At 39.2% G+C, this 22,888-nt stretch overlaps 1 protein-coding gene across 1 annotated transcript; it reads left to right on the forward strand.

Moving 5' to 3' along the window:
* Positions 1–1,489: 1,489 nt before the first annotated feature.
* On the forward strand, positions 1,490–22,251 carry LDHB (lactate dehydrogenase B). Its single transcript, XM_039238576.1, has 8 exons — positions 1,490–1,599; positions 4,630–4,764; positions 12,041–12,158; positions 12,972–13,145; positions 14,770–14,943; positions 18,574–18,691; positions 20,188–20,311; positions 21,882–22,251. Exons 2-8 carry the CDS (start codon positions 4,636–4,638, stop codon positions 22,047–22,049), a joined length of 1,005 nt encoding a protein of 334 aa, XP_039094507.1. The 5' UTR covers positions 1,490–1,599; positions 4,630–4,635; the 3' UTR covers positions 22,050–22,251.
* Positions 22,252–22,888: the final 637 nt, after the last annotated feature.

Consider the following 22,888-nt stretch of genomic DNA (forward strand, 5'->3'; position numbering starts at 1 on the left):
ACCAACCTCTTCCTCTTCGTTATTATCCAAGTTTGAATTTGTAACTGGACCAGGAACTGATTGCTATAATCCTGGGAAGTTGGAAGTTTTTCAATTCATCTAGACAGGCCCATTTTTAGTGGCCTCTCTCTTTGATTTTTTATTGTACTTTAACCAAATCTCTATTCCCACCTACCCCATTGTATTCTAATTGAAAGAATTTGCCTACTTGCTTCCTTTGAACTGGGAGCATCTCAGGGAGCATAGTGTTACATTCATCTTTGTACCTTCAATGCTTGGCACAAAAATTAAATGCAAGCAGCAATTACAGGATTCATGATCATTTACATAAAAAGAAACACAAAAACTCCCTTTCACATTCAGGTTGTTTGCTATACCTGAAAGCATTTTATTTTATTTAAACATTTTTTTAGTGTTTATTTATTTTTTGAGAGAGACAGAGACAGAGCGTGGACAGGGGAGGAGCAGAGAGAGACAAGACAGACAGACAGACAGAATCTGAAGCAGGCTCCAGGCTTTGAGCTGTCAGCACAGAGCCTGAGGGAGGGCTTGAACTTACAGATAGCGACATCATGACCAAGCTGAAGTCAGCCGCTTAACCGACTGAGCCACCCAGGCGCCCCACCTGAAAGCATTTTAAAACACCTGCCCCCCCGCCCCCCCCAACACATAACTGAAGCTAAATCTTCAGGATGCCTTCAACTGCTTAATCATTCATTCATTCACCAACATTGTATTGTACTAGGCACTTGGGCTAGATGTTAAAGACACAGAGATGAATGATAACATTCATTTTTGCAGTTGCTCAGGAACTAACAGAGAAAAAGCATAGTGCTCCATTATCTTTCCTTGCGGCAAAGCTGCCCTTGAGAGCACATAGATTTCTAGAGGAACTTCAGAAGGCTGTTACTAGGCCTCACAGATCTTGTCAGACAACTGGTAGGAAATCAATGGGTATTTGCTGAATTAAGTTTGAGGGTGCAGGGGTGGGGGTGGGGGCAGAGCAGTCATTGTTGTAGCAGATGAACTTTATAACCAAGAAAGGTGAAAACTGAAATTTCAGGTTTTCTTTTCTCTTTTTCCCTCCAGTTATATTTTAAAAAACATTCGGAAGCACCAATATTATTCCAGGAGAACATGCCACCAACTTCTTGGCTAAGAATGGCGATCCTCTAAAGTTGACCTGAAATGCAAAATAACAGTTCTTTCTATTTGCACTACATGCATCCTAACTAGAGCATAAGAGCCAGAGCAGCCAAAGATGGGCAAGTTTTAGGAATAACGGGGCCTCTGTGTTGAAGAGTCCACAAATTGTGAGGCTGCAAAGAGCAGAGGCTGCCTTTGCCATCAGAAGGTGACCTCCTCACGTGAGGAGGGAGAGAGCGTGAGCACACTCGAGCCCTTGTCCTTGAAGGGGATTGAGCGAGCCGAGGGGAGGGGTTGGCTGCGATCCGGTTTCCAATCACAATAGAGGAAGCTAAGAGGCTGCGGAGAGTGTGGGCCCCGCCTCCCGTTCTCTCCTCGCAGATTCTGGGCAGAAGGAGACGCTTGCCGCGGACATTGTCTTCTTCGTGCGACTTTTACAGCCGTTTCTGTCCGGTACGTTTCAGCCCAGGACCCCGAATCCTGGCTCAGGGACACCCGGGTGGCACTCGCAGGGGAGCCCTTGCGTAGCGACACTAGGGAGAAGGACCTAGAAGGGCTGCCGCCTTCTGGGGCCTTAACGCCCCGAGCATCCGGACTGCGCCTTGGCTCAACCCCAGGGTTTGGGGCGGCAGGCCGTGCCCTCTGCTGGGGAACAGGAAGGCGGCGAGGAGGCTGAGCCCCAGGCCTCGCCCTCCGCGCCGCAGAGCCCTCCTTGAGCCTGTGCTGCATCAGCGCAGAGACTTGTTGCATGTGCGGCCGGAAGCCGGGTTCTGCACGTCCTTGACCGGTTTCTGGCGGCCGCATCACCCCCCCCCCCCCCGTGCCTGCGGGCCGCGGCCGGACACGTGCCTGAGGAACGGGGGGCGGGAGAGGGGCCCGGAGGGCGGTGAGGGCTGGGGACTGGAAGCTACCAGCACGGTAACGGACAGTTGCCCCCGCTTTGGCGGGATGCGGGTGCAGGACGATCTGCACTCGGTTTCTCCCGGCCACAGATCCAGGCCTTCCTGGAGACCCGGGCCTGTTATCTTCTGGCCTCCTTTCTTCGTGCTTCGGCTGCTTTGTTTACTCGCCGGCTTTGGGTGTGGAGAGTAAGGAAGGGCTGGAATTTTCCCCAGAGACCTCCGGGAGGTCTGTGGCCGCTGCCCTCCCCTGTGACCCGCTGCTCTCCGGGTGTGCGCGCGGGGAGGAAGAGGTGGCCTGTGCGCCGCCAGCCAGGCGAGCTGCAGTTAGGGCCCCGGCAGAGCTGGCGCCGGTGTGGGGGGGGGATTACATGGCAAAACATGGCTTTTTAGCCGGCTAAAACTGAGGGATGGTCTCCAGAGAGGATCTTTGTTCTGGAACTTAAGGCTCTGGTTCATTGGCTCATATCTAATGATTTATATGCGCAGGGAGCAGGTGGGGGTGGGGAGGATCTCCACCAGCGGAGGCGCTACAGAAGGTTGGGATGGAAAGTACCAAGGGTCAGAGATTTTTACCCAGTTTACCATTCTTTTTTTTTTTTTAATTTAAAAATGTTTAATGTCTATTTATTTTTGAGAGGGAGAGAGAGCGCGAGCAGGGGAAGGGTAGAGAAAGAGGGAGAGACAGAATCTGAAGCAGGCTCCAGAACCCCACGTGGGGCTGAACCCCCAAACCCACGAGATCACGACCTGAGCTGAAATCCCGGGGCTTAACCAGTTGAGCCACCCAGGCACCCCAGTCTTGTTTATCATTCTTTTTCTTTGCAGCCACCACTCAGGTCTTGGCATAGGCCTGCATATATAAGAGAGAACATTTCTTGTAATTTCTTATAACTCCTATTAAGGAAAAAAATTAAAGCGCTTTTCTCCAGCAAGATCTGAAAGAAAACATGTGTTGACTTGAGTCTCTAAACTGTAGTTTCTGAAGTTTCCAAAATTAATTTAGAAGGTTTGTCTGTACAACTAATCTGTATATAGCAAGCATTTTTGGGTTTTTCTTTTCCACCGCTTACTGGATTCTATATATAAGGATCTTATAACCAGCTAACGAAAATAGACGCAGTGGAGAGAACATAAGCATTTTGTGTCTCTGTTCAACAAGAAAAGATGCGGCATTCATCAGATTGTGCTCAAAACGCAGGACGTGTACAGTGAATTTCTCTGTAATGCCATCAATTTGTGGAGACAGTCGCACTAAGTTGACTATTTTCTTAACACTCCTATTTTTTCTTTTGTTCTGCAAAATAATTTCTAAATTTATTTCCTACTGATGGGGGGAGGGCAATATTTTGGGGAGGAAAAATAGCTATAGAACAAAATAGTTGTTACATAATTGTCTCCAAATTCAAGTACTTTATACCAACTTAGAGGCTTACCAACTCAATTACTTAACAGGATATACAGTTACTAAACGAGGTGTTCCTTAGTCCACTGCAGATGAGAAACAAAAAAGGGGACTGGAAAGGAGGGCACAGTTTGCAATTGTGAAATGGGTATAGTGGACGTGATAATCTAGCATAAAAAGTGAAGAGAAAACTAAACTAATAATGGGTTACGATTATAAGTGATTGTTACATTTGAAGAAGGGGCTTCGTTGTGATCCTTACCCTCTCTGTTTAAGAAGTCCGGGCAGAATATTTTGTGTTCTAAGTTGCCACAGAATTGTGAAGTTTATTTCAGTAACTGTGCCATTTTAGTTATCCAAAAAAATGCACCTGAGTATCTGATGTCACAGATAAATTTGGTGTTACCAAATGGAATGTTTTCCAACAGGTTTTCCTTTCTTTCTTTCTCTTTTTTTTTTTTTAATGGCTAGAAAGAAACCGATTCAAAGGCTGATATTCTCCTAATGTGACTCCCTGAAAGGAAAATTTATTAAGTGTGTACCCACTTTCCAGTTAGCTTCCAACACTAAGTGGAATTGAGAGTAATACTTCTGAAGATTTTATGTAAACATTCATCACCCTTTTCCTATCACCGTATTTATTAAGTAAATATTATATGTCCAGTACACTGTGACAGGTTTTAAGTGAGACTTAAAGTAGAAGAACCAGTCCCTATCTTCAAAGAGTGATAATAACCATTAGCAGTAGGAATTCTATTCATGACTGGCCATTAATTATTTTAGACCAAGCTTCCATATGCGTTCATATAGTTACATATAAATTCTTTACAGGGGAATGGAAACAAGTAGGCTCTTCTAAATGTAAATATTCATGTCTTTCAGCCAATAAATGAAGAGCCACCAGACAAAATTGTTACAACTTGTTATATACTAGCACAGAATCATAGGCCGAAGAGAAGAACCCAAATTCTGATGACTCTGTGGAAGTTTTTGTTTTAATGAAATTCTCCATTAAGTGGGTTACATGGTTCTTTAAATAGATTTTGTGTTGGAGAATAACATTGGGCTGGTTTTCAATAGTGCTATAGTTCAGAAATTGCAACAGTAACGTTTATGGATTATTCCCATCTGGGTTTCACATGTGGGTGCATGTATAATGTTTTGATTCTTTTCTTGCAGGACACAATGGCAACTCTTAAGGAAAAACTGATTGCACCAGTTGCCGAAGAAGAGACAGCCGTCGCAAACAATAAGATCACTGTAGTGGGTGTTGGACAAGTTGGTATGGCATGTGCCATCAGCATTCTGGGAAAGGTACATATTAAGAACACCATGCGTGATAATTTCAGCTTGTGTATACAATCTCTTTAGACACTTCATGATTTTATTGTATCTTTAAAATATTTTTTTCCTGAACAATTTTAAATAAGTTATAGACATAATGACAGTTCACCTTTAAATACACGAACATGTATTTACTGAGAATACTCTCCTTATATTACCACCATAATTCCTACACTCAGGGACATTGACATTGATACAACACTGTTATCTAATGCATAGTATTTAGAGTTAAAATTCTCCCAACTGTGTTATAGTTTCTTACAGCTGTTTTAACCCCAATCCAAAATCATGTATTTTATATACTTGACATGTCTCTTCTTCAGTCTGGAACTGTTACTCAGCTTTCTTTGTCTCTTGTGTCATTGACAATTTTGTAGAGTACAAGTCAGTTTTGTAGAATGCCCATCAACTTATGTTGGTCTGATGTTTCCTTGTTATTAGGTTCAGGTTAAGTTCTGGGGTGGAGTTACCACTAAGTGATGTCATCTTATTGCAGCATCACACACATCAGGCACGTGATGATCAGCTAGTCTTATTACTGGTAGTGCCCAAGGTGCCCTGGTTTGAAGTGACGAGTACAAGATTTCTCTACTGCAGAGGTCCCTTTACCCTCTATAATTAGTAAATATTCTGCACAAGGACTTTGTGAGGTTATGGAAATAACCTTCTAAGTCCTTCAGAGTACATTTCCTAGTAGGACGTAAATTCTCACATAATCACTATGGTTATCAGCATCAGGAGATTTAACACTTGTGTCATACTCTTAGCACCTTCCACCTCTGCAGACTTTTTCTTATATATCTCCATAGACATCTGGCTTCCCAAATATATACCCCAGGTAGGCCAGGCCATCGCTTTTTTTAGTCTCCAAGGACTTTTGAGGAAAGAAGCCTTTTCTTATTCACCTCACTGGATTGATTCCTTGATCTTTCTGAAGGCTGCCTTAAATGTAGGAACCCTGCCCCCCTAAAAAAATGCTGCTTTGCCTTCAGTAGAGTACACTGTCCCTTTGTGTTATATCTGAAGGCCGCCTGAATAACCCTAGCCAAGCATGTTTCTGTTTGCGAAGTTTAAATTCTCAAGGAACAATTGCAGAAGTTATCAAAGGATCAACTAAAATATGTAGTACACGCCAATGAAGTCTTTCTGCTTTTACATTTTTCTAGCTCTTATTTACTTGGTGCCTATTATTAGGATGGCTGCTTCCAAATTTACAGGGAATTTAAGCAATCACAGTTTAGTGCTCACTGTTCATGCCAGTTAAAATGAAAAATATTCCAGCTTACTTTTAAAACATTTATTGAATGTTTACCATATTGAAAGTATTTTAATAAAACCCTTCATTTTAAGCAACAACCTCAGAATGGGAGGTGTTCATGTCCTGTTTTCAGAGGAGGTGGCTGAGGTGTAAAGAGATTAAGCAGCCTGCCCACAGTCACAGAACTGAAGTGGTAGAGGTGTGTTTTGTTTTTCATTTTTAATTTTTATTTAAACATTTTTGAGTAAACTGTACCTGCAACATGGGGCTTGAACTCTCCACCCCAAGATCAGAGTCACATGGTGCACTGCCTGAGAATGCAAGGTGCCTCAGTAGAGCTGTATTTTGAACCCAGGCTCTGAACTCTTGACCATAGTGCCTCCAGTTTCTTTTTATTTTATGCTAGGATTTAGGCAGTTATAAACACAAAAGTATTAGTGAAATATGAGCTAAAGATTTTTCTTTTCCTCCTACTAATCTCAAAATTTGGGCTTTTCAGGAAACTGCATCTGAGCTGTCATTCCATGAGAAGTACCTCTGGTTTTCATTGCAAACTTAGTAGCTTGTGACTGTTCGCAGTTATGTAACACTTTGGCGCAGTTCAACTGCTTGAGAGAACAGCCCCAACTGCTAACACAGTAGGCATCTTCTAATTGCAATGCTACAAAGGAGTGACTGCCTTATTCAAAGACCATTTTACTGATTAAAAATGTTTAAATCTTATTTTAGTGGGTAAGGATTAAAGTGCCTCAGAATTATGATTCATAGTTGGTAAGGATTATAAATGCCACTAATTTAATAAAGGAAAGGCCAGAGCAGTGCCTACTCTGTCAGATGTTTCTGTATTACTTCATTTACTCCTAAAAGCTGGTGGGGCATTGCCATCTCTGTATTACAGTTGGAAAGAAACAAAGTAGAAAGGTAAGCCACTTGGTTAAGATCACACAGAGATAGTAAGTTCCTGATCTGGTTTTGAGTCCATCCCTGGACTGGTGTGCGTTACAGAGAATAAACATTGCTTTCCCCCCAGGAAGTGAGCCAAGCTGGTGCATCAGAGATAGAGAGGTGAGGAGGCCCACACCTCTCTCTGCTAGGCCTGAGATGGCAACTGAGGCTCCCTAGTATAGTGTCCCATCACTACAAAAACTCAAATTATTTTTTGCTGCTTTTTCCCACTCTCCCGATCTTCACAGCCTTTATATTAACCATAGTAAGCTTTGATAAAAATTGTAGCTCCTGTACTTGAATTTTCTAATAGTTTCACAGGACACAGTTCTCAAAATCCGAGATTTCACAGAGTAAGGCGGTGGAGTGCACACACCTCCAGGGGGCGCCATTTACACAGCATCAGCGGCACCGTTCCCATCTCTGAGTTTATCATTTACCATCTGCCATCTTTCTCCAAAATTTCTGCTTAAAACCCTTTTCTAGGAGCCCCCGGGTGGCACAATCAATTAAGTATACAACTTCTGCTCTAGTCATGATCTCATGGTTTGTGAGTTTGAGCCCCACATCGGGCTCTGTGCTGGCAGCTCAGAGCCTGGAGCCTGCTTCAGATCCTGTGTCTCTCTCTCTCTCTGCCCCTTCCTTCCCCACTCTTTCAAAAATAAATGAATATTAAAAAGAGAGAGAGAGAAAACCTTTTCCTTACGTGTTCTGTCAGCTGGAATGTTCTACCCTAGACCATCAGCATTGACTTCTTCCTTTTTGATAGCATGCTTTGTAGGCAGGCAGTCCCTGACTACCTAATATCAAGTTAACTTCCTTTCCAGAAACGTTATTTTATTTATTTTTTAAATAATAATCCTAATTTGACTACTGTAAATTTTTTTTAGCATTTATTTATTTTTTAGAGACAAAGAGAGACAGAGCATGCGTGGTGGAGGGACAGAAAAAAAGGGAGACACAGAACCTGAAGCAGGCTCCAGGCTCTGAGCTATCACCACAGAGCCCGACTCAGGGTTTGAACTCATGAGCTGTGAGATCATGACCTAAGTAGAAGTCAGACATTTAACCAACTGAGCCACCCGGGCACCCCCCCGCCCGCGAAACTTTAGCATCACCCTGCCTTATGGTCTTTTTTAAACGTTTTTATTTGTTTTATTTATTTTGAGAGAGAGAGAGAGAACTTGAGAGTGCCTGTGAGCAGGAATGGTAGAGGGGCAGAGAGAATCCAAAGCAGGCTCCCCACCGTCGTGGGGCTAGACTGGATCTTACTATGAGATCATGACCTGAGCTGAAAGAGCCACCCAGGCATCCTTGCCTTATGGTCTTTATAACACTTCAACCTCTGTTAGAAATCATTTTAAATTGTTTGCTTAATTTCTATTCCCTTTCTGAGATACTCTGTGAGAGAAGCGACTTTGCTGAATTTGTTCATTTCTATGGTCCTGATTAGTAGAATGTCTGGCATACTTAGTAATAAGTATGTATGACACAAAAATAAATGTTTCTGCTATTCCTAGTAATCACATTTTGTCAAGTTTTGATCATAGCTTTTCCTTTTCCATGGCTGCTATTGCTAAATAGGACTCTCGCCCTACTACCGGTCACAGGCTCTGCATGTAAGCTGCCAAGGCGAGGCTCTGAATGTCGACTGAATCATGTTGTCAGGGTCTTGCAGAGCTTCCATCCCATGCAAAGTTATTGTAAACCCTTAGCCCCAGGGTCCAACTGCCTTGGAGTATCTGTCCTCACTGACAGCGCACCGTGTTCTTGTGGTACAGCCACAGCCTGAGAAGTCTCCTAGGAGCAATGGAATTACAGGACTATTGTGAAGTAGTTTTAAGAGAACAGGACTTGGCTTAAAAGTAGGACATCATTAAAATTTGGTACTTGTGCAAGAACAGACCGGTGAATAAAATAGAATGAAAGCCCAGAAAAAGGCCCAAGCAGTATTTACTAATATAATAGAAGTGGCATTCCACCAATCACTGAATAAATGGTGCTTGTCTGTTTAGTTCATTATTTGGAAAAAGTTATACCTTTTTCTCCCACAAAACTTCATGCAGATTAAACACTTGACTATAAAAATGCAACGATCTAATACCAAGGCATTGGTGGCAAGTAATTTATTGGCTAAGAAGATCAAGAGGCAAATATGGCCACCTCTGGTCCACACAGGACTTTGTATTAAAAGGTATTTATTGTATGTTAAACAAAGGGTCAGGTTCAATAGTAATGTTTTTGCCTTCTACCTGACCCTTTCCTTAATAAGATTACTGCTTTCGAAATTAAGCCTTGCTATTTCAAACTATTTTATTTTATTTTATATATTTTTTTATTTATTTCTAGGAGAGAGAGAGAGAGAGAGAGAGAGACAGACACAGCGTGAACAGGGGAGGGTCAGAAAGAGAGAGGGAGTTACAGAATCTGAAACAGGCTCCAGGCTCTGAGTTAGCTGTCAGCACAGAGCCAGACGCGGGGCTTGAACCCACGAACCGCGAGATCATGACCTAAGCGAAAGCCGGACTAAGCCACCCAGGCGCCCCTATTTCAAACTATTTTAAATATGTTAACAACGTAGGTGAATTCATAGGCTTTATAATACAGGTATTCCTGCTTTTTGAAAGCTCATGTTCTGCCATTTTGTTTCTACTGAAAAGCACTAGTAGCTGTTTCCACTAACCAAACAAAATTCCAATAAAATTTTCCCTTTTACCTCAAAAAGATAAAAAGCAAAAAGCAGTCAGAGTTTATTTTGTTATAGAGGCAGCACACACCCCAGTGAGTGGCCCCACCAGCTCCTTCTCCGGAACCACACCCCACCCACTCAGCATCTCAGCATCAAGCCGCTCCAGCTTTGAACTGAGCATCTATGCTTTACCTCAATTTAATTTTGTGCATCTGAGCAGAATGTGTCCTGAGGTATCAGGAAAGCGTAAGAGAGGCTATTTTGGGATCTGAGAATTCTCAAAAATTAATGGTAATTGCTTCTTCTGTTTTATGCCATTTCTGCTTACAAATGTGTTGATGGGAACATTCTTCTTTAGGATGGCGGGGGAACCGGTGTATGAACACAGAAGGAGATTTATTTCAGTCAAACAAGTGTCAGTACTTAGTCACACATCTTCTCTTTTGCCTGCTCCCACACTTGGAGGATATTCAGTTGTGCAGATGCAGCTAAATTCAGTGCTACAATTATTTTTTCCTTCCTTACCAGCTGAAGATGCGCTTCTCAGCCAATTCTCTACACCCACTGGCTGAAAGAAAAGACAGGATCTGAGATCCTGTGACATCCTTTTCCACTTAAGCCCCAAATTGTTTTGCTATGCTGACTTTAGCAGCACACATGTGGTGTTACTAAAATAAAAGTGATATTCCAAGTGTTCAGTACCTTGACAGAACATTATGGCTATTATTAAGTTATAGTACATTAATTTAAGGTGTAGAAAAACAAACGAGGGTTTGTGAGACCTTGTCAGAGGCTACAAAGGCACAAAACCGTCTGAAAAGTATCAAAACCTGTTTTTAAATAAAACTTACTTAACAATCCATGTCAGTATTTGATATATATGGAAATGAGAAAATAGTTACTCAGTAATCCCCAGTTCACAAAATGGTTACTTCATAAATTTGCAAGTAAACCTGTTGTTTGGAATTAACATATTGGGAGGCTCAAGTCTCAGAAACCCTCACAAGCAAGACTATTGTAGCTTACTTCTTGAGGTTAGCAAGCCACTGGGATTCTAGAGTCGGGATGATGCTCTTTCGTTGGCTCTTACAGGGAGCAGGACCTGCTTTGACTGGCAAGCTAAAGTAGGTCAAGTTTTCTTACAGGCTTCTCCCTCTGCTGGCCAGTGTCTGCCAGACACCTCGAGTTCCACCCTAGACTACTCTACTTTTCCTTTCAAAAATGCCTACTGAGCCCAATTATGTACCCTTTTCGCTATCAACACCCCTCTCCTGTATATCTGATGATGCTATCCTTAGAAGCAGTATCCACATTTTAAATGGGCTTCCATCTTGATATATTAAGCTAATTATTTTGCTAACAGTCCTGAAGACAGTAAAGGCATGGACTCTAGTGAATTTCAGTGGGAGGGATACCTACTTTTTACAAAGGTTTCACAAATTATGTGTTTCCATAGATAAAGGAATTTGAAAGCTGAAAGGTTGTTTGGATATATCTAGACTGACAATCTCCTTCCCCCCTAATTTTTCAAGAAGAGATCAAGTTCTTGCTAAAGTAAATATCGTATGTGATTGATAAAGGGAAAACCCAAGGCTTTGTTTTCTCCCGTTCTTCATGTAAAGATATAGAGAACATATAAACATAAAACATGTTACATATAAAACATTTTATAAAATAAAGAATTATGACACCAGATCAAAATTAGGATATTTGTTGATTTAGACTTTTCTTTTGAATGAGTGGCAGAGGATGACAATTGGAATAGAAAACACGAGAGCTTAGAGAGCTCATCCATAGAATGCCTCTTCCTTTCCCCCGAAAGACAGTCAGGTTGGTTTAAGCCAACCTGGGGAGTTCAGGATTCAACCAGGGCTTCAAATCCCACTCTGTGATCAAAATATTGATGGTTTAAACCAAATCTGCCCTCCAAAAAACACTCCAAACTGGAGATGACTTCAGGGATGGACACTGGCCAAGGTTGTTTCTGGGTCTGGGTGAATCTTCACCACCCCTCATTAATGGGAAGTCTTGTATATCCTGAGATCACTGTTGAACTGTTGGTTTCATGAGGAATCTTTGTCTACATATTTTTAAAATGATTTATATCATGGTAATTGGATCCTAATTGAGTACTAAAAGGTAAGATTTAGAAAAAACAGTGTCTTAAATCTTAATATTTAATTATTCAAGACTTTTTCATGCAGTTTAAAGAGCACACCTAACTCCATGATAAAATTCTCAAGGTTTTTAGACACTTGGTACTTAGCCATTTAAAGAGTCTCTGTTGCGTTTGTGTGCTGAGGCGCCCTAGAGTGGCTTAGGGGACTAACTAATGCCTGTTCTGGTGTTTCTAGTCTCTGGCTGATGAACTTGCCCTTGTGGATGTTTTGGAAGATAAACTCAAAGGAGAAATGATGGATCTGCAACATGGGAGCTTATTTCTTCAGACACCTAAAATTGTGGCTGATAAAGGTAGTTACGTCTCATGCCCAAAGTGATCTAATAATAGATGCCCTCCCTCTGATATAAAATTACTCTTCCATCCTGGTGAGTCTAGCGTTGTCGGCTTTTCTTTCCTTCTCAGTTCAATTCATCATCAAGGACAAACGCAAGTATTACCTCTGTGAATGCTTCCCACATGACTTCCACACATTTGATGCATAACATTTTAGGAAATTGTATCATAATGCTTGTTCATGTGTATCTGAGAACAGGAATGTTTTACACCTTCCCCCCCCCCCAAAAAAAATATATGCACGAAGTAATCGGAGTGCTTTGAAGAAACAAAATAAAATTCATATTACAAGGACAAATTAGTTTCTATGTCTTCCTTCCCCTTCATAGATTGGATTAATATTACAAACCTAGAAGTGTCCTTAAGTCCCTTTTTTTTGTTGGAGGGCTGCCTCTTGAACTTTGGACTCATTGTTCCTGTTTTATCAAATTACTAGCAATCTAATATTCTCTCAAGTCAAGAGCATTTTGAATTTGTTGGCCAGAAACATAATTTAAGGCCTTCTTTTTCCCTGGTCCGTTCTCTGAGCCAGTTGGATGGTTTCTATGTAGCGCACAGAGGAAGAAGCCATTTTTCTTGAGCATCAGACTTCAAATCCTTATAACATGGAATTCTTGCATACATAATTCTTCCATAAGTAATTCTTACAGTATGGAATTCTTCTATAAGTTCTAGAAGCTTCTGTATATTTAAATTTCTAGAGTATCTCATAATATATTTTGATGAAGAGTTGTATTTCAAGTACCTCTCTTTTCTCCCTCTCCTTCAAGATTACTCTGTGACCGCCAATTCTAAGATTGTGGTGGTAACTGCAGGAGTCCGCCAACAGGAAGGAGAGAGCCGCCTCAACCTGGTGCAGAGGAATGTTAACGTCTTCAAATTCATTATTCCTCAGATAGTCAAGTACAGTCCCGATTGTATCATAATTGTGGTCTCCAATCCAGGTATTTTATTATAGTGATGTTTTCAGATTCATTTCTGTTAAGTTAAATGTTTTGGGCTTTGTTTTATTTTTGTTTTTTGGTTTAAAAAATACGTTCTAGTATTTAACTAGCAGAAGCAATTCTTGAAGCAATTCTTGTGTCTTCTGTTATTGGCCGCAAAAGAGGAGTGTTTTCAAAACAAATGGCAGAGTCCCAGGCCAAATGTTTAAAACTGTGAGAAGAGTTCTATATAAAACAGTTGCATCTGTTTCTTTCATCAGAGTTTGTTGCAGAGTCTAGAAGCTTTTTAAATTTTCTAGGAAGATTATCCTGGGATGTGTGATGAAACATTGAAATGTGGCTTCAATTTGTGAGAAACGTTTTAGCATATTTGACCTTCTGCTGGCCAAAAAGTGTATTCTAGTGGCGTTGAAATTGAGAAAAGTTTAAAAGCCATTAGTCCAGTTTTAAAGATAGAAATAGATGGTCCTGATACACAAATACATGCTGATGCCAAATGTTACTTGCTTTTTTCGCTAAATCAACATTTGCACAACAAACATTAAAACTTCTGGTTAGAAAGAATTGCATTATTTCATCTAAATAGTCAGAATCCACTCTCTATTTCACACTTGTGTCTATAATTTGCCACCAAACATACTGTTTATCGGTGAGTATACTAGATACATTGATCAAGTGATAAAACCGTTGGTCTCTGACACTTCACATAGAGGAAGATTGTGAATAAGAACCAGGGGAATCCTTATGATTTATGGAATACTAAGACTTGGGAGCCAGCAAGGATAAAGATTTTCTTAGTATTCTTGTCTGCAATCCTGAATTGCAGGTTACGAAATAGCTCACTCTTATATATGCAACTTGTTGTGAGTACATAGTGGCAGATAGACTTCCAACAGGAGTGACAGCTGGCACATGGGAAGTTGCTGCATCCTGTGCCTAACGCAGACATTATTAACTGGTTATACAACTTTCCAGGTATAGCTTCAAAGTCTTAACTCTCCAGAGAGTTACTCCCACCAAATCAAAGTTGCCAAGGAATGGTTTATAATATCCTGTCCAAAATGACCCTAAAATATCTTAACCAGGGTCTATCTATGTGTGAGGGTGAAGACTGCAAGATTAACCTCTTGCCTTCCTTGTGTGCACATTTTCTCCTTCTGACAGCTTAGCCTTAAGTGCTGTGATCCTGTCTAGACCAGCAAGTTTTACTCTACGAAGTCTCAGGGCTGTGCCACCACAGAATAGAGGTTCTACCCTAGACATCCTTTCATTAAATACTACAAAATGTAAATCCCTTGTACTATCACAATTGCTTATTGATTCGTATCCCGTGCCCAGGCAGATGTGTGGTAGTATGTCTTAGTAATTTAGTAACCTACGGTTTTTGGGTTATGATGACATGTATTACCATCATGGTATTACATTACAGTTGGAGGAAATTGATGTGACAGTCTGGTTCTCTCTTCCATTATCCCTCAACTCTGTAAAGTGAATGTTCATATCTTTCTGGCCACATCTCATTTGAAGGCTGGAAAAGCTGGGGAGGAAGAAGCTAGGACCCTGATAATTGATGTAGCAGTTGAAATCAGTTTTGATTTAGTCACATATTTTTTAAACCTTTTAGTGGATATTCTTACATATGTTACCTGGAAGCTAAGTGGACTGCCTAAGCACCGTGTGATTGGAAGTGGGTGTAATCTGGATTCTGCTAGATTTCGCTATCTTATGGCCGAAAAACTTGGCATTCATCCCAGCAGCTGCCATGGATGGATTTTGGGAGAACATGGCGACTCAAGTGGTAAGGAAAAAATCCATAATATTCTCATGTGTACTTATGGTATTATTCTTGCCATTCTGAATTTTTTGTTTTTCTGTTTAATTTTTCTATTATTTTCACATACTTCACGTTACAAATAAATAATTTGTGGGAGAATACTTTGATAGTGACTAGGTAAATATGTATACATTCCTTATCAGCTTTTTGCCTGTTAAGTTTAATGGTCATTGATGATTCTTCATTAAATATATTGTTACTCTGATAGTTGTCAGACACAATATTCAATCATTTATTCTCTATTTATTGTGTTCTACCGTAAAAGAGAGTTTTATCTTCCCCAGTTATGTATTCATTTATTTATATCAATGTGGACTCACATTTTTATTTTATTCCACAAATGTTCTTTTGCTGTCACCGTAACGAAGTAATTGTCCCAGATTGGACAAGTAACAGGTTCTCTAAATTGGCTCCTGTGTCTTTTTGACATATCCCAGCATTTTTTGACCCCTTCCTTGTTTCTGGAACAGTAAAGTGCACCATATTGGTATTAAACTTTTTGGTGCTATACCTCCTTGTTCCCTGATGAGCTCTGTTTCCTTCTAAGAGGAATGATGTTTAGAAACCAAGATCTCTTAGGTTTGCTCATGATCCTGGTATGTCTCTGCTTCTAGGTCCTTTCAGTGGACAGAGGTATTATATCCATCATCTTTACTGAAGGGGGAATAAATGGGTAACAAAAGCTTTTACATAACCAGTGTCTACAATTCTGTAGTGTAAAATAAATCTTGCTTTAAATTAAATCTGATTTGGGGGCACCTGGTTGGCTTAGTCGGTAGAGCATCCAACTTTTGATCTCAGCGTCGTGAGTTCAAGCTCCATGTTGGGCATGGAGCCTACTTAAAAAAAGAAAAGAAAAGAAATGAAGTCTGATTTTTAATAAGCCATCAATAACTATCACTTAAATAGTAAGAGAACATTTGGTAAATATCTCAAATATTTTCTTTAGGAATTTAAATAGAATTGTTAGACATAAAATTAATCATTGTAAAAAGACCAACATTAAAGTTACATTGCACTCCATTTCTTTTATAATGCTTTATTTTGAAACAGTTACAAAAACATTTCTTTAAGTTAAAATTGCTCCTTTCATTTAAGTTAATATTTCTGTTCTCTGGGGCACAGAAATATTAAATAAATGAGGCTGGCTCAGTCAGAAGAGCAGACAACTCTTGATCTTGGGGTCATGAGTTCAAGCCCTGCATTGAACTCCACTCTAAGTGTGATGGCTACTTATTTTATATATATATAAATTAATTTTATGTATATATAATATATATATAAAATAAAAAATAGGGGCACCTGGAGGGCTCAGTCAGTTAAGTGTCCGACTCTTGGTTCCAACTCAGGTTATGATCTCATGGTCTGTGAGTTTGAGCCCCTCATCAGGCTCTGCGCTGACAGGGCAGAGCCTGTTTGGGATCCTTTCTCTCTCTCTGCCCCTCCCCTGCTCACTTTCTCTGTCTCTCTCAAATAAACTTAAAAAAAATTTTTTTAATAAAAAATTTAAAAAACAAAATAAAATTTAAAAATAAACTTAGGACAATTTTAAATGAATTTATATTTCTATTCCAAACAATATTATGTAAAAACACTTATGAACAATTCTAATTGTATCTTATAACTTTTAAGCTTATTTATTAAACCAAAATATGTTGTATAGGCTAATGGTGTAAAACTGTAATTATCCACAACACTTTAATATTGATGGTAGTCTTATTTTACTAAATTCATATCTGCCCTATATGCAAGTAACTATTTTCTCACTAAACGGTTAAGGTATAAGTTTTCTTTTGAATTTAGTGAGAGTGTAATGTGATTTTAGTAAAGTGTTTGCTTTGGTGTAAGAATTTGGTCTTGTGACTGTTGTATTTGTGCGTTTTTATATAATCATGCTAATTATTATTCAGGCACATTGTGCCACTTCATTCAAGAGTTCCTAATATACAAGGATTTGCTTGAATTTATATCCTATATAAAAAACTCTCATGATGTCTAGTACAGTGAAAATTCAATCAATGCTAGTTATTACAACTGTGCAGTTCTTAGAACCACAGATCTAGAAGTGATAATATGTGCCCTACAGTTTAAGGCTTGCATCATGATGAAGAAGAAAATGAGGCAAAGCAGGCACAGTGGCTTCTTAAAGATCCTTCAGCTAGTTAGTGGCAAGTGGAAACATGTCTTCTGACTCCTATTCAGTCTTCTGTTCACTCATCACTGACATTTTTTCCAAAATGCTTTTTTTTTTCTATTTCCACATTAGACCTGTATTGTATACAACCCTAGCAGTGACTTTGTAGATTTCGTAGTTTCATCAGAAGCCATGAGAGTACCTTAGTTTTCTCAGCACTTAGCCTGAATGCACAGAGGTTGTGGACTTACAAGGAGGTCTTATTTGGCCATGGGCATATTTGCCCTTTCATAGTCAGTTTCAGCCATTCTAGACTTTCCCCCGTGCCTTTGCTCATATTTCCTGAGTTTACAGGGCCCTCCTCCAAAGGTCCCTAAGAAACCATACTTATTTTTCAAGGTCTACATCAAATGCCTATTTTTTGCAGTCCCTTTTTTTTTAATGTTTATTTTTGAGAGTGTGAAAGAGAGCATGAACGGAAAGGGGCAGAGAGAGAGACAGAGGATCCGAAGTGGGCTCTACACTGGCAGCAGAGAGCCAGATGTGGGGCTCGAACTCTCAAACCATGAGATCGTGACCTGAGCCAAAGTCGGATGCTCAACCAACTGAGCCACCTAGACATGCCTTTGCAACCCTTTCTGATACCCTTTTCCCCTAAATTAAGTAGACTTTTATGTTTTAATTATCTTTTCTCCATACTTCTGTGATAGCTCACCCATTGTTTTACTTACCTTTGCCTGCTTCTCCCAGTAAATTCTGAACTTGTCCACAGCAAGAACATGTTTTATTTATTTTTGTACGTCTACATCTTTAATATGTAATTTTTTCTGGGTAGAAGGTAAGGCTGAAACAGGTAAGAGTGTTCTTACGCGTTAACCATCCAAAACATGTAGTCAGTCAATGTTAGACCTTTGCTGCGCCTCTGGAGGCATTCTGGGAAGGGCTGTTTGATCCAGTTAAGACCAGAAAAATTCACCATAGTTACATGGAGTTTCTTTCAAGGGATGGACTAAACTTGGGACATGAAAAGAGATAATTAGAGTATATTTGGACCTTATCATAGGATTTTTTTAAAACTTTGCTCCAGAAGAAAGAGGTTTATATAAGAAAAATGAGTAGGAAGGAAGTTAAGATTTCCTCAAATCAAAAGTTTAGGATAGTCTTGAACTGAAATCCTTTTCACAAACCAAGAGGGAGGCGAGGAATTTCATATTCTCTGGATGTATGACACAACAATTCTTTGTTGCACCAAAATGGTTGAAAGTTAAAATGTCAAATGTGAGGCTGTGCGAAAGCACGTCTCCTTTTGGGGGAAAGTTTGCCGGGGCCAGTTGTCTTGGGAGCAGGGCAGTTCTAGGGGGAATTCACAAACTTGCCTCTGAGGTGAAATCTGAACTAAGAAGAAAAGGGTTTTTTAAATAGTGTCAGAAATCTATGGAATGTGTATCCGTTTTCTCCAGTGGCTGTGTGGAGCGGAGTGAATGTGGCAGGCGTTTCTCTCCAGGAGCTGAATCCAGAAATGGGAACAGACAATGACAGTGAAAATTGGAAGGAAGTGCATAAGATGGTGGTTGAAAGGTAAGTGAAAGGGGTTGATTTAAGATGGTTAATTTCATCTTTATTCAAATAAAATTGTAAACCGTTTCTTTCCATGGCTGCCTGCTCAGGTAAACTCTTAGTATAGTAAATATGCAGCCGTTCTCTTTAAAACAGACAAGACTGATTTTGCTGGTCAAAGCTGCCATGTAAGTCCCCCTAGGGAACAGATATTTTTCTGGAGAAATTCTATTGTATAGGGATGAAGAGCAAAATGTGGAATTAACAAGTGAGAAGGGAGAAAGGCTTTCAAATTGTCTCTTATTGATAAATAAGGTTGGCTTACATAGAACCTGGATACTGTGTCTCATAATTGCCTAAAATGAACACTTGCTGATTGATTGCTGAAAGTATGAAAGCTATGATTTATTTACCTTTCCACACTCAACTAAAGAGGTCTCCCTCTTTTCTCTCTCCCCCTATCTCTCTCTTTTTGTTTTACTAACCATCTGCCCTTCTGTGACCTTCATGCTTATAAAATAAGTTGTCATTTTAGAATAGAGTAAAGGATACAGGCTTGAATTCAGATCATGGCACTGGTACTAACTATATAGTCTTGCAGAAGCCATTTAACTTTGAAGTTAAATCTCAGTTTTTTACCCTGTAAAATCATATGGTAATAGAATAATAAAAATTGAGTTACAAACACATACGTAACACTGATGAATATTTAATAAAGGTTGGCAATTATTATTTGTGGAGAATTACAAGACTTTCTCAAACATGGAATTGTTTTGCTTAGTTTAAATGTAATGATTTTCCCCCCTGGAATTTGACCTGTGAATGGAGGAAAAAATTGTTTAAAAATGTGAAAGGGTCCTTAGCATTTCAGTTAACTTAATCCCTTTATTTTACAAATGAGAAAACGGGGACTTACCCAGGTCATGTAACTTGTACAAGGTCTTCTAGCCAGTGATCGCATTTAATCCCAGTTTCTTAGATTGTAATTTTAGTTACTCCTGCTATAACACAAGCAGGGCCATTGTGGGTTTCAAGATGCAAAAATTATGCTCGAAAATTGCCAACCAAGGTATTGTCTTCACTTTGCTGTTGGGTTAGTTAGTCCTAGTATTCTAGGTGATAGTAAGTGGGACCTCAAAATCAAGGTATATTTTGTCCTTTGAATGTGTGTCCTTTCCACAATTAAATAATTGTTGGAAAAATTATTTTTACCACTGTAACTTTATAAATATGCATGCATACAATAAGCTATGTAAATTTATCAAAACATTCATATAAGAGCCTACTAGGTAGGGTTTATAACTTTAAACATCTTTACATATATGTTAAGTCATTTAACAAACTTGTAAAATAGATACCATTGTTATCTTCATTTTATCAAAGAGGACACTGACATCAAAAGGGTTTACTGAGGGTTGCACAGTTAATAAGAGACAGAGCAGAAATCAAATCCAAAAGTCCAGTTTCGGTAATTATCAAATCTGATTTCAATGATCTCTTTATGATTCTTTCCTTAGTGCCTACGAAGTCATCAAACTAAAAGGATATACCAACTGGGCTATTGGATTAAGTGTGGCTGATCTCATTGAATCCATGCTGAAAAATCTATCCAGGATTCATCCAGTGTCAACAATGGTGAAGGTAAGAGAAACTGTTACAAATATAATATAAGTTTTAGTATTGTATACTGTGAATAGATTTTAAAGAAGGACAAGACAGCCTCAATCTAGTTTTTTCTGAATCTCAAAGTTTTATGGACATGTCTCTTTTTTTCTCCCTTGTTATTAAATATTAACTCTGAATCTTTTTTGACACATTCTCAAAATGTATAATAGCTTTATTTCAACTTGACATATTAACCTATAGATTGTCTTTGCAGTATCTGATACCTTAGCATATTTAGTTCAGTTTAAAAGCTATAAAACACTTAAGTAGAAAAATGATTATTTTTCAATAAAACTAAGATTGTATTAAAACAGTGTTTGACTTAACTGATTTTATTTTCCACAAGTCAATGGCAGGGGTGAAAACCTAAGGGGAAAATGCAGTAGATTAAAGGAAACATGCAACAGAGAAAGATATAGAAGTATTTGGTGGTAAAATGTGGTGTCAGGTGTTTGTGGTTTTTTAAGTCCTATAATAGCAAAACTTTAAGAAACATGGCAAAATTTGGATAACTCCCCTCAGACTTGGAGTGCGTGTTTGGAATTTGTTTATTTATCTCTACTTTGATGTATGTACAAAAGTTTTTTTTTAATGTTTATTTATTTATTTTGAGAAAGAGAGATAGAGTGTAAGCGGAGTGGGGGGTAGAAAGAGAGAGAGAGAGAACCCCAAGCAGGCTCCATGCCACCAGCGGAGAGCCCGACACAAGGCTCAATCTCACAAACTGTGAGATCATGACCTGAGCCAAAGTGAAGAGTCAGATGCTTAACTGAGCTACCCAAGTGCCCCGTATATACAAAAATTTTGGAATTAAAAGTTTAAAAAATAGGGACACCTGGCTGGCTTAGGCGGAGAGCATGTGACAATCTTGGGGTTGTAAGTTTGAACCCCACGTTGGATGTAGACATTAAATAAATAAACTTTAAAAAAAATGTTTAAAAATGAGTAAAAGTAACTTGTTTAATATAATTAAATAATCCAATTAGTTATATGCTTAAATAGATCCTGTGAATAAATAAATTGCTTTACAGAAACTGGTAAAGTGCTTTGGAAATTATACTCGTTTTTTCAGCAACTCTTGGATGTTGCAGAAATCTTGCCTTTCGGTGGCTTCCAACTACTTACTCTGGGCTTGTTGGTTAGCTATCATCTGAAATTCCTTCCTAAACTAAAGAATTTTTAAAAATTTAGGATTTCAAGAAAAGCAGCCCATTAAGAAACACATTAGAATACAATTTAATGTGAAGACTTACATATGAGACTTTATTAAAGTGTATATAAGCAGAGAGAGATGTGTCAATAAGTTTAATAAACTACTTATTACTTTCTTAGAATTTCTAGTTTTATCTTCTATTTTGTATATCTGTGTGTAAAATCAAATTCAAAATGTAAGTATTTAGAAAATATGGGCCTGTAAGTGTTGAAAATTAAAGAATGAGTTTGTGCTTATTTTAATTCCTATGTTTCTTTCTGTTTAAACATAGGATCTGGGATCATTCTTATCTGTGGTTTCATTTCTTAATCTATATTTCTCTTGTTCTGGCAGGGAATGTATGGCATTGAGAACGAAGTCTTCTTGAGCCTTCCATGCATCCTGAACGCTCGGGGATTAACCAGTGTTATCAACCAGAAGCTGAAGGATGATGAGGTTGCTCAGCTCAAGAAAAGTGCAGATACTTTGTGGGACATTCAGAAAGACCTAAAAGACCTGTGACTTCTGGCTCCTAAGCTGTAGAGATTTAAAAATACAATGTGATTAACCATGAGCCTTTAGTTTTTCATTCATATACATGGGTCACAGTTTGCTTTTGTCCTCCTAAATATGTGAATCTGGGCTCACAGAATCAACGCCCATGCTTGGTTCAGTGCTTGCAAATATAAGCCCTTGAACAAATAAAATTAACTATCATAGTGTGNATTGTAAGTATCTATACATTAAGAATTATTTCAAGGCTTTTCTGAAAATAGTGTTGAACAAAAAACGCTGATATGGAAGGCACTTAACAAACGTCACTCATGAAATATATAATTCAGTAGTTGTCTGAATTCATAAGAATAATGTCAACTTTATTTCATTCTTTTTTAAAAATTTTTAAAAATGTTTTTATTTATTTCTGAGAGAGAGAGAGAGAGAGATAGCATGAGCAGGGGAGAGAGAGAGGGGGGCAGAGAGAATCCAAAGCAGACTCCAGGCTGTGAGCTAGCTGTCAGCACAGAGCCCGATGTGGGGCTCGAACCCACGAGCCATGAGATCATGACATGAGCAAAGTTGGATGCTTAACCAACTGAGCCCCCCAGGCACCCCTACCCCTTTGTTTTCAAAGACATAATTTTTTTAGGGCAATTTTAAGTTTACAACAAAATTGAGAGGGAAGGCATAGTGATTTCCCATATACCACTTGCTCCCATATATGCAAGCTGGAGGTTTCCACATCATTCACCAGAATGGTACATTTGTTACAATCTAGGAAATGACATTGACATGTCCTGTCACCCAATATCCATTGTTTACATCAGGGTTCACTCTGGGTGATATATATTATATGGCTTTGA

This window comes from Hyaena hyaena, unplaced genomic scaffold (genome assembly GCF_003009895.1).
Source record: "Hyaena hyaena isolate Hyena2069 unplaced genomic scaffold, ASM300989v1 scaffold_143, whole genome shotgun sequence".
Taxonomy (NCBI): domain Eukaryota; kingdom Metazoa; phylum Chordata; class Mammalia; order Carnivora; family Hyaenidae; genus Hyaena; species Hyaena hyaena.

What these genes read in the sequence shown, in the direction of transcription:
- LDHB (XM_039238576.1), top strand. Translation starts at nt 4,636, where the DNA reads ATGGCAACTCTTAAGGAAAAACTGATTGCACCAGTTGCCGAAGAAGAG. An exon ending in AGAACATGGCGACTCAAGTG is followed by an intron (nt 14,944 to 18,573) that starts GTAAGGAAAAAA and finishes CGTTTTCTCCAG; the next exon opens with TGGCTGTGTGGAGCGGAGTG. An exon ending in CATAAGATGGTGGTTGAAAG is followed by an intron (nt 18,692 to 20,187) that starts GTAAGTGAAAGG and finishes TTCTTTCCTTAG; the next exon opens with TGCCTACGAAGTCATCAAAC.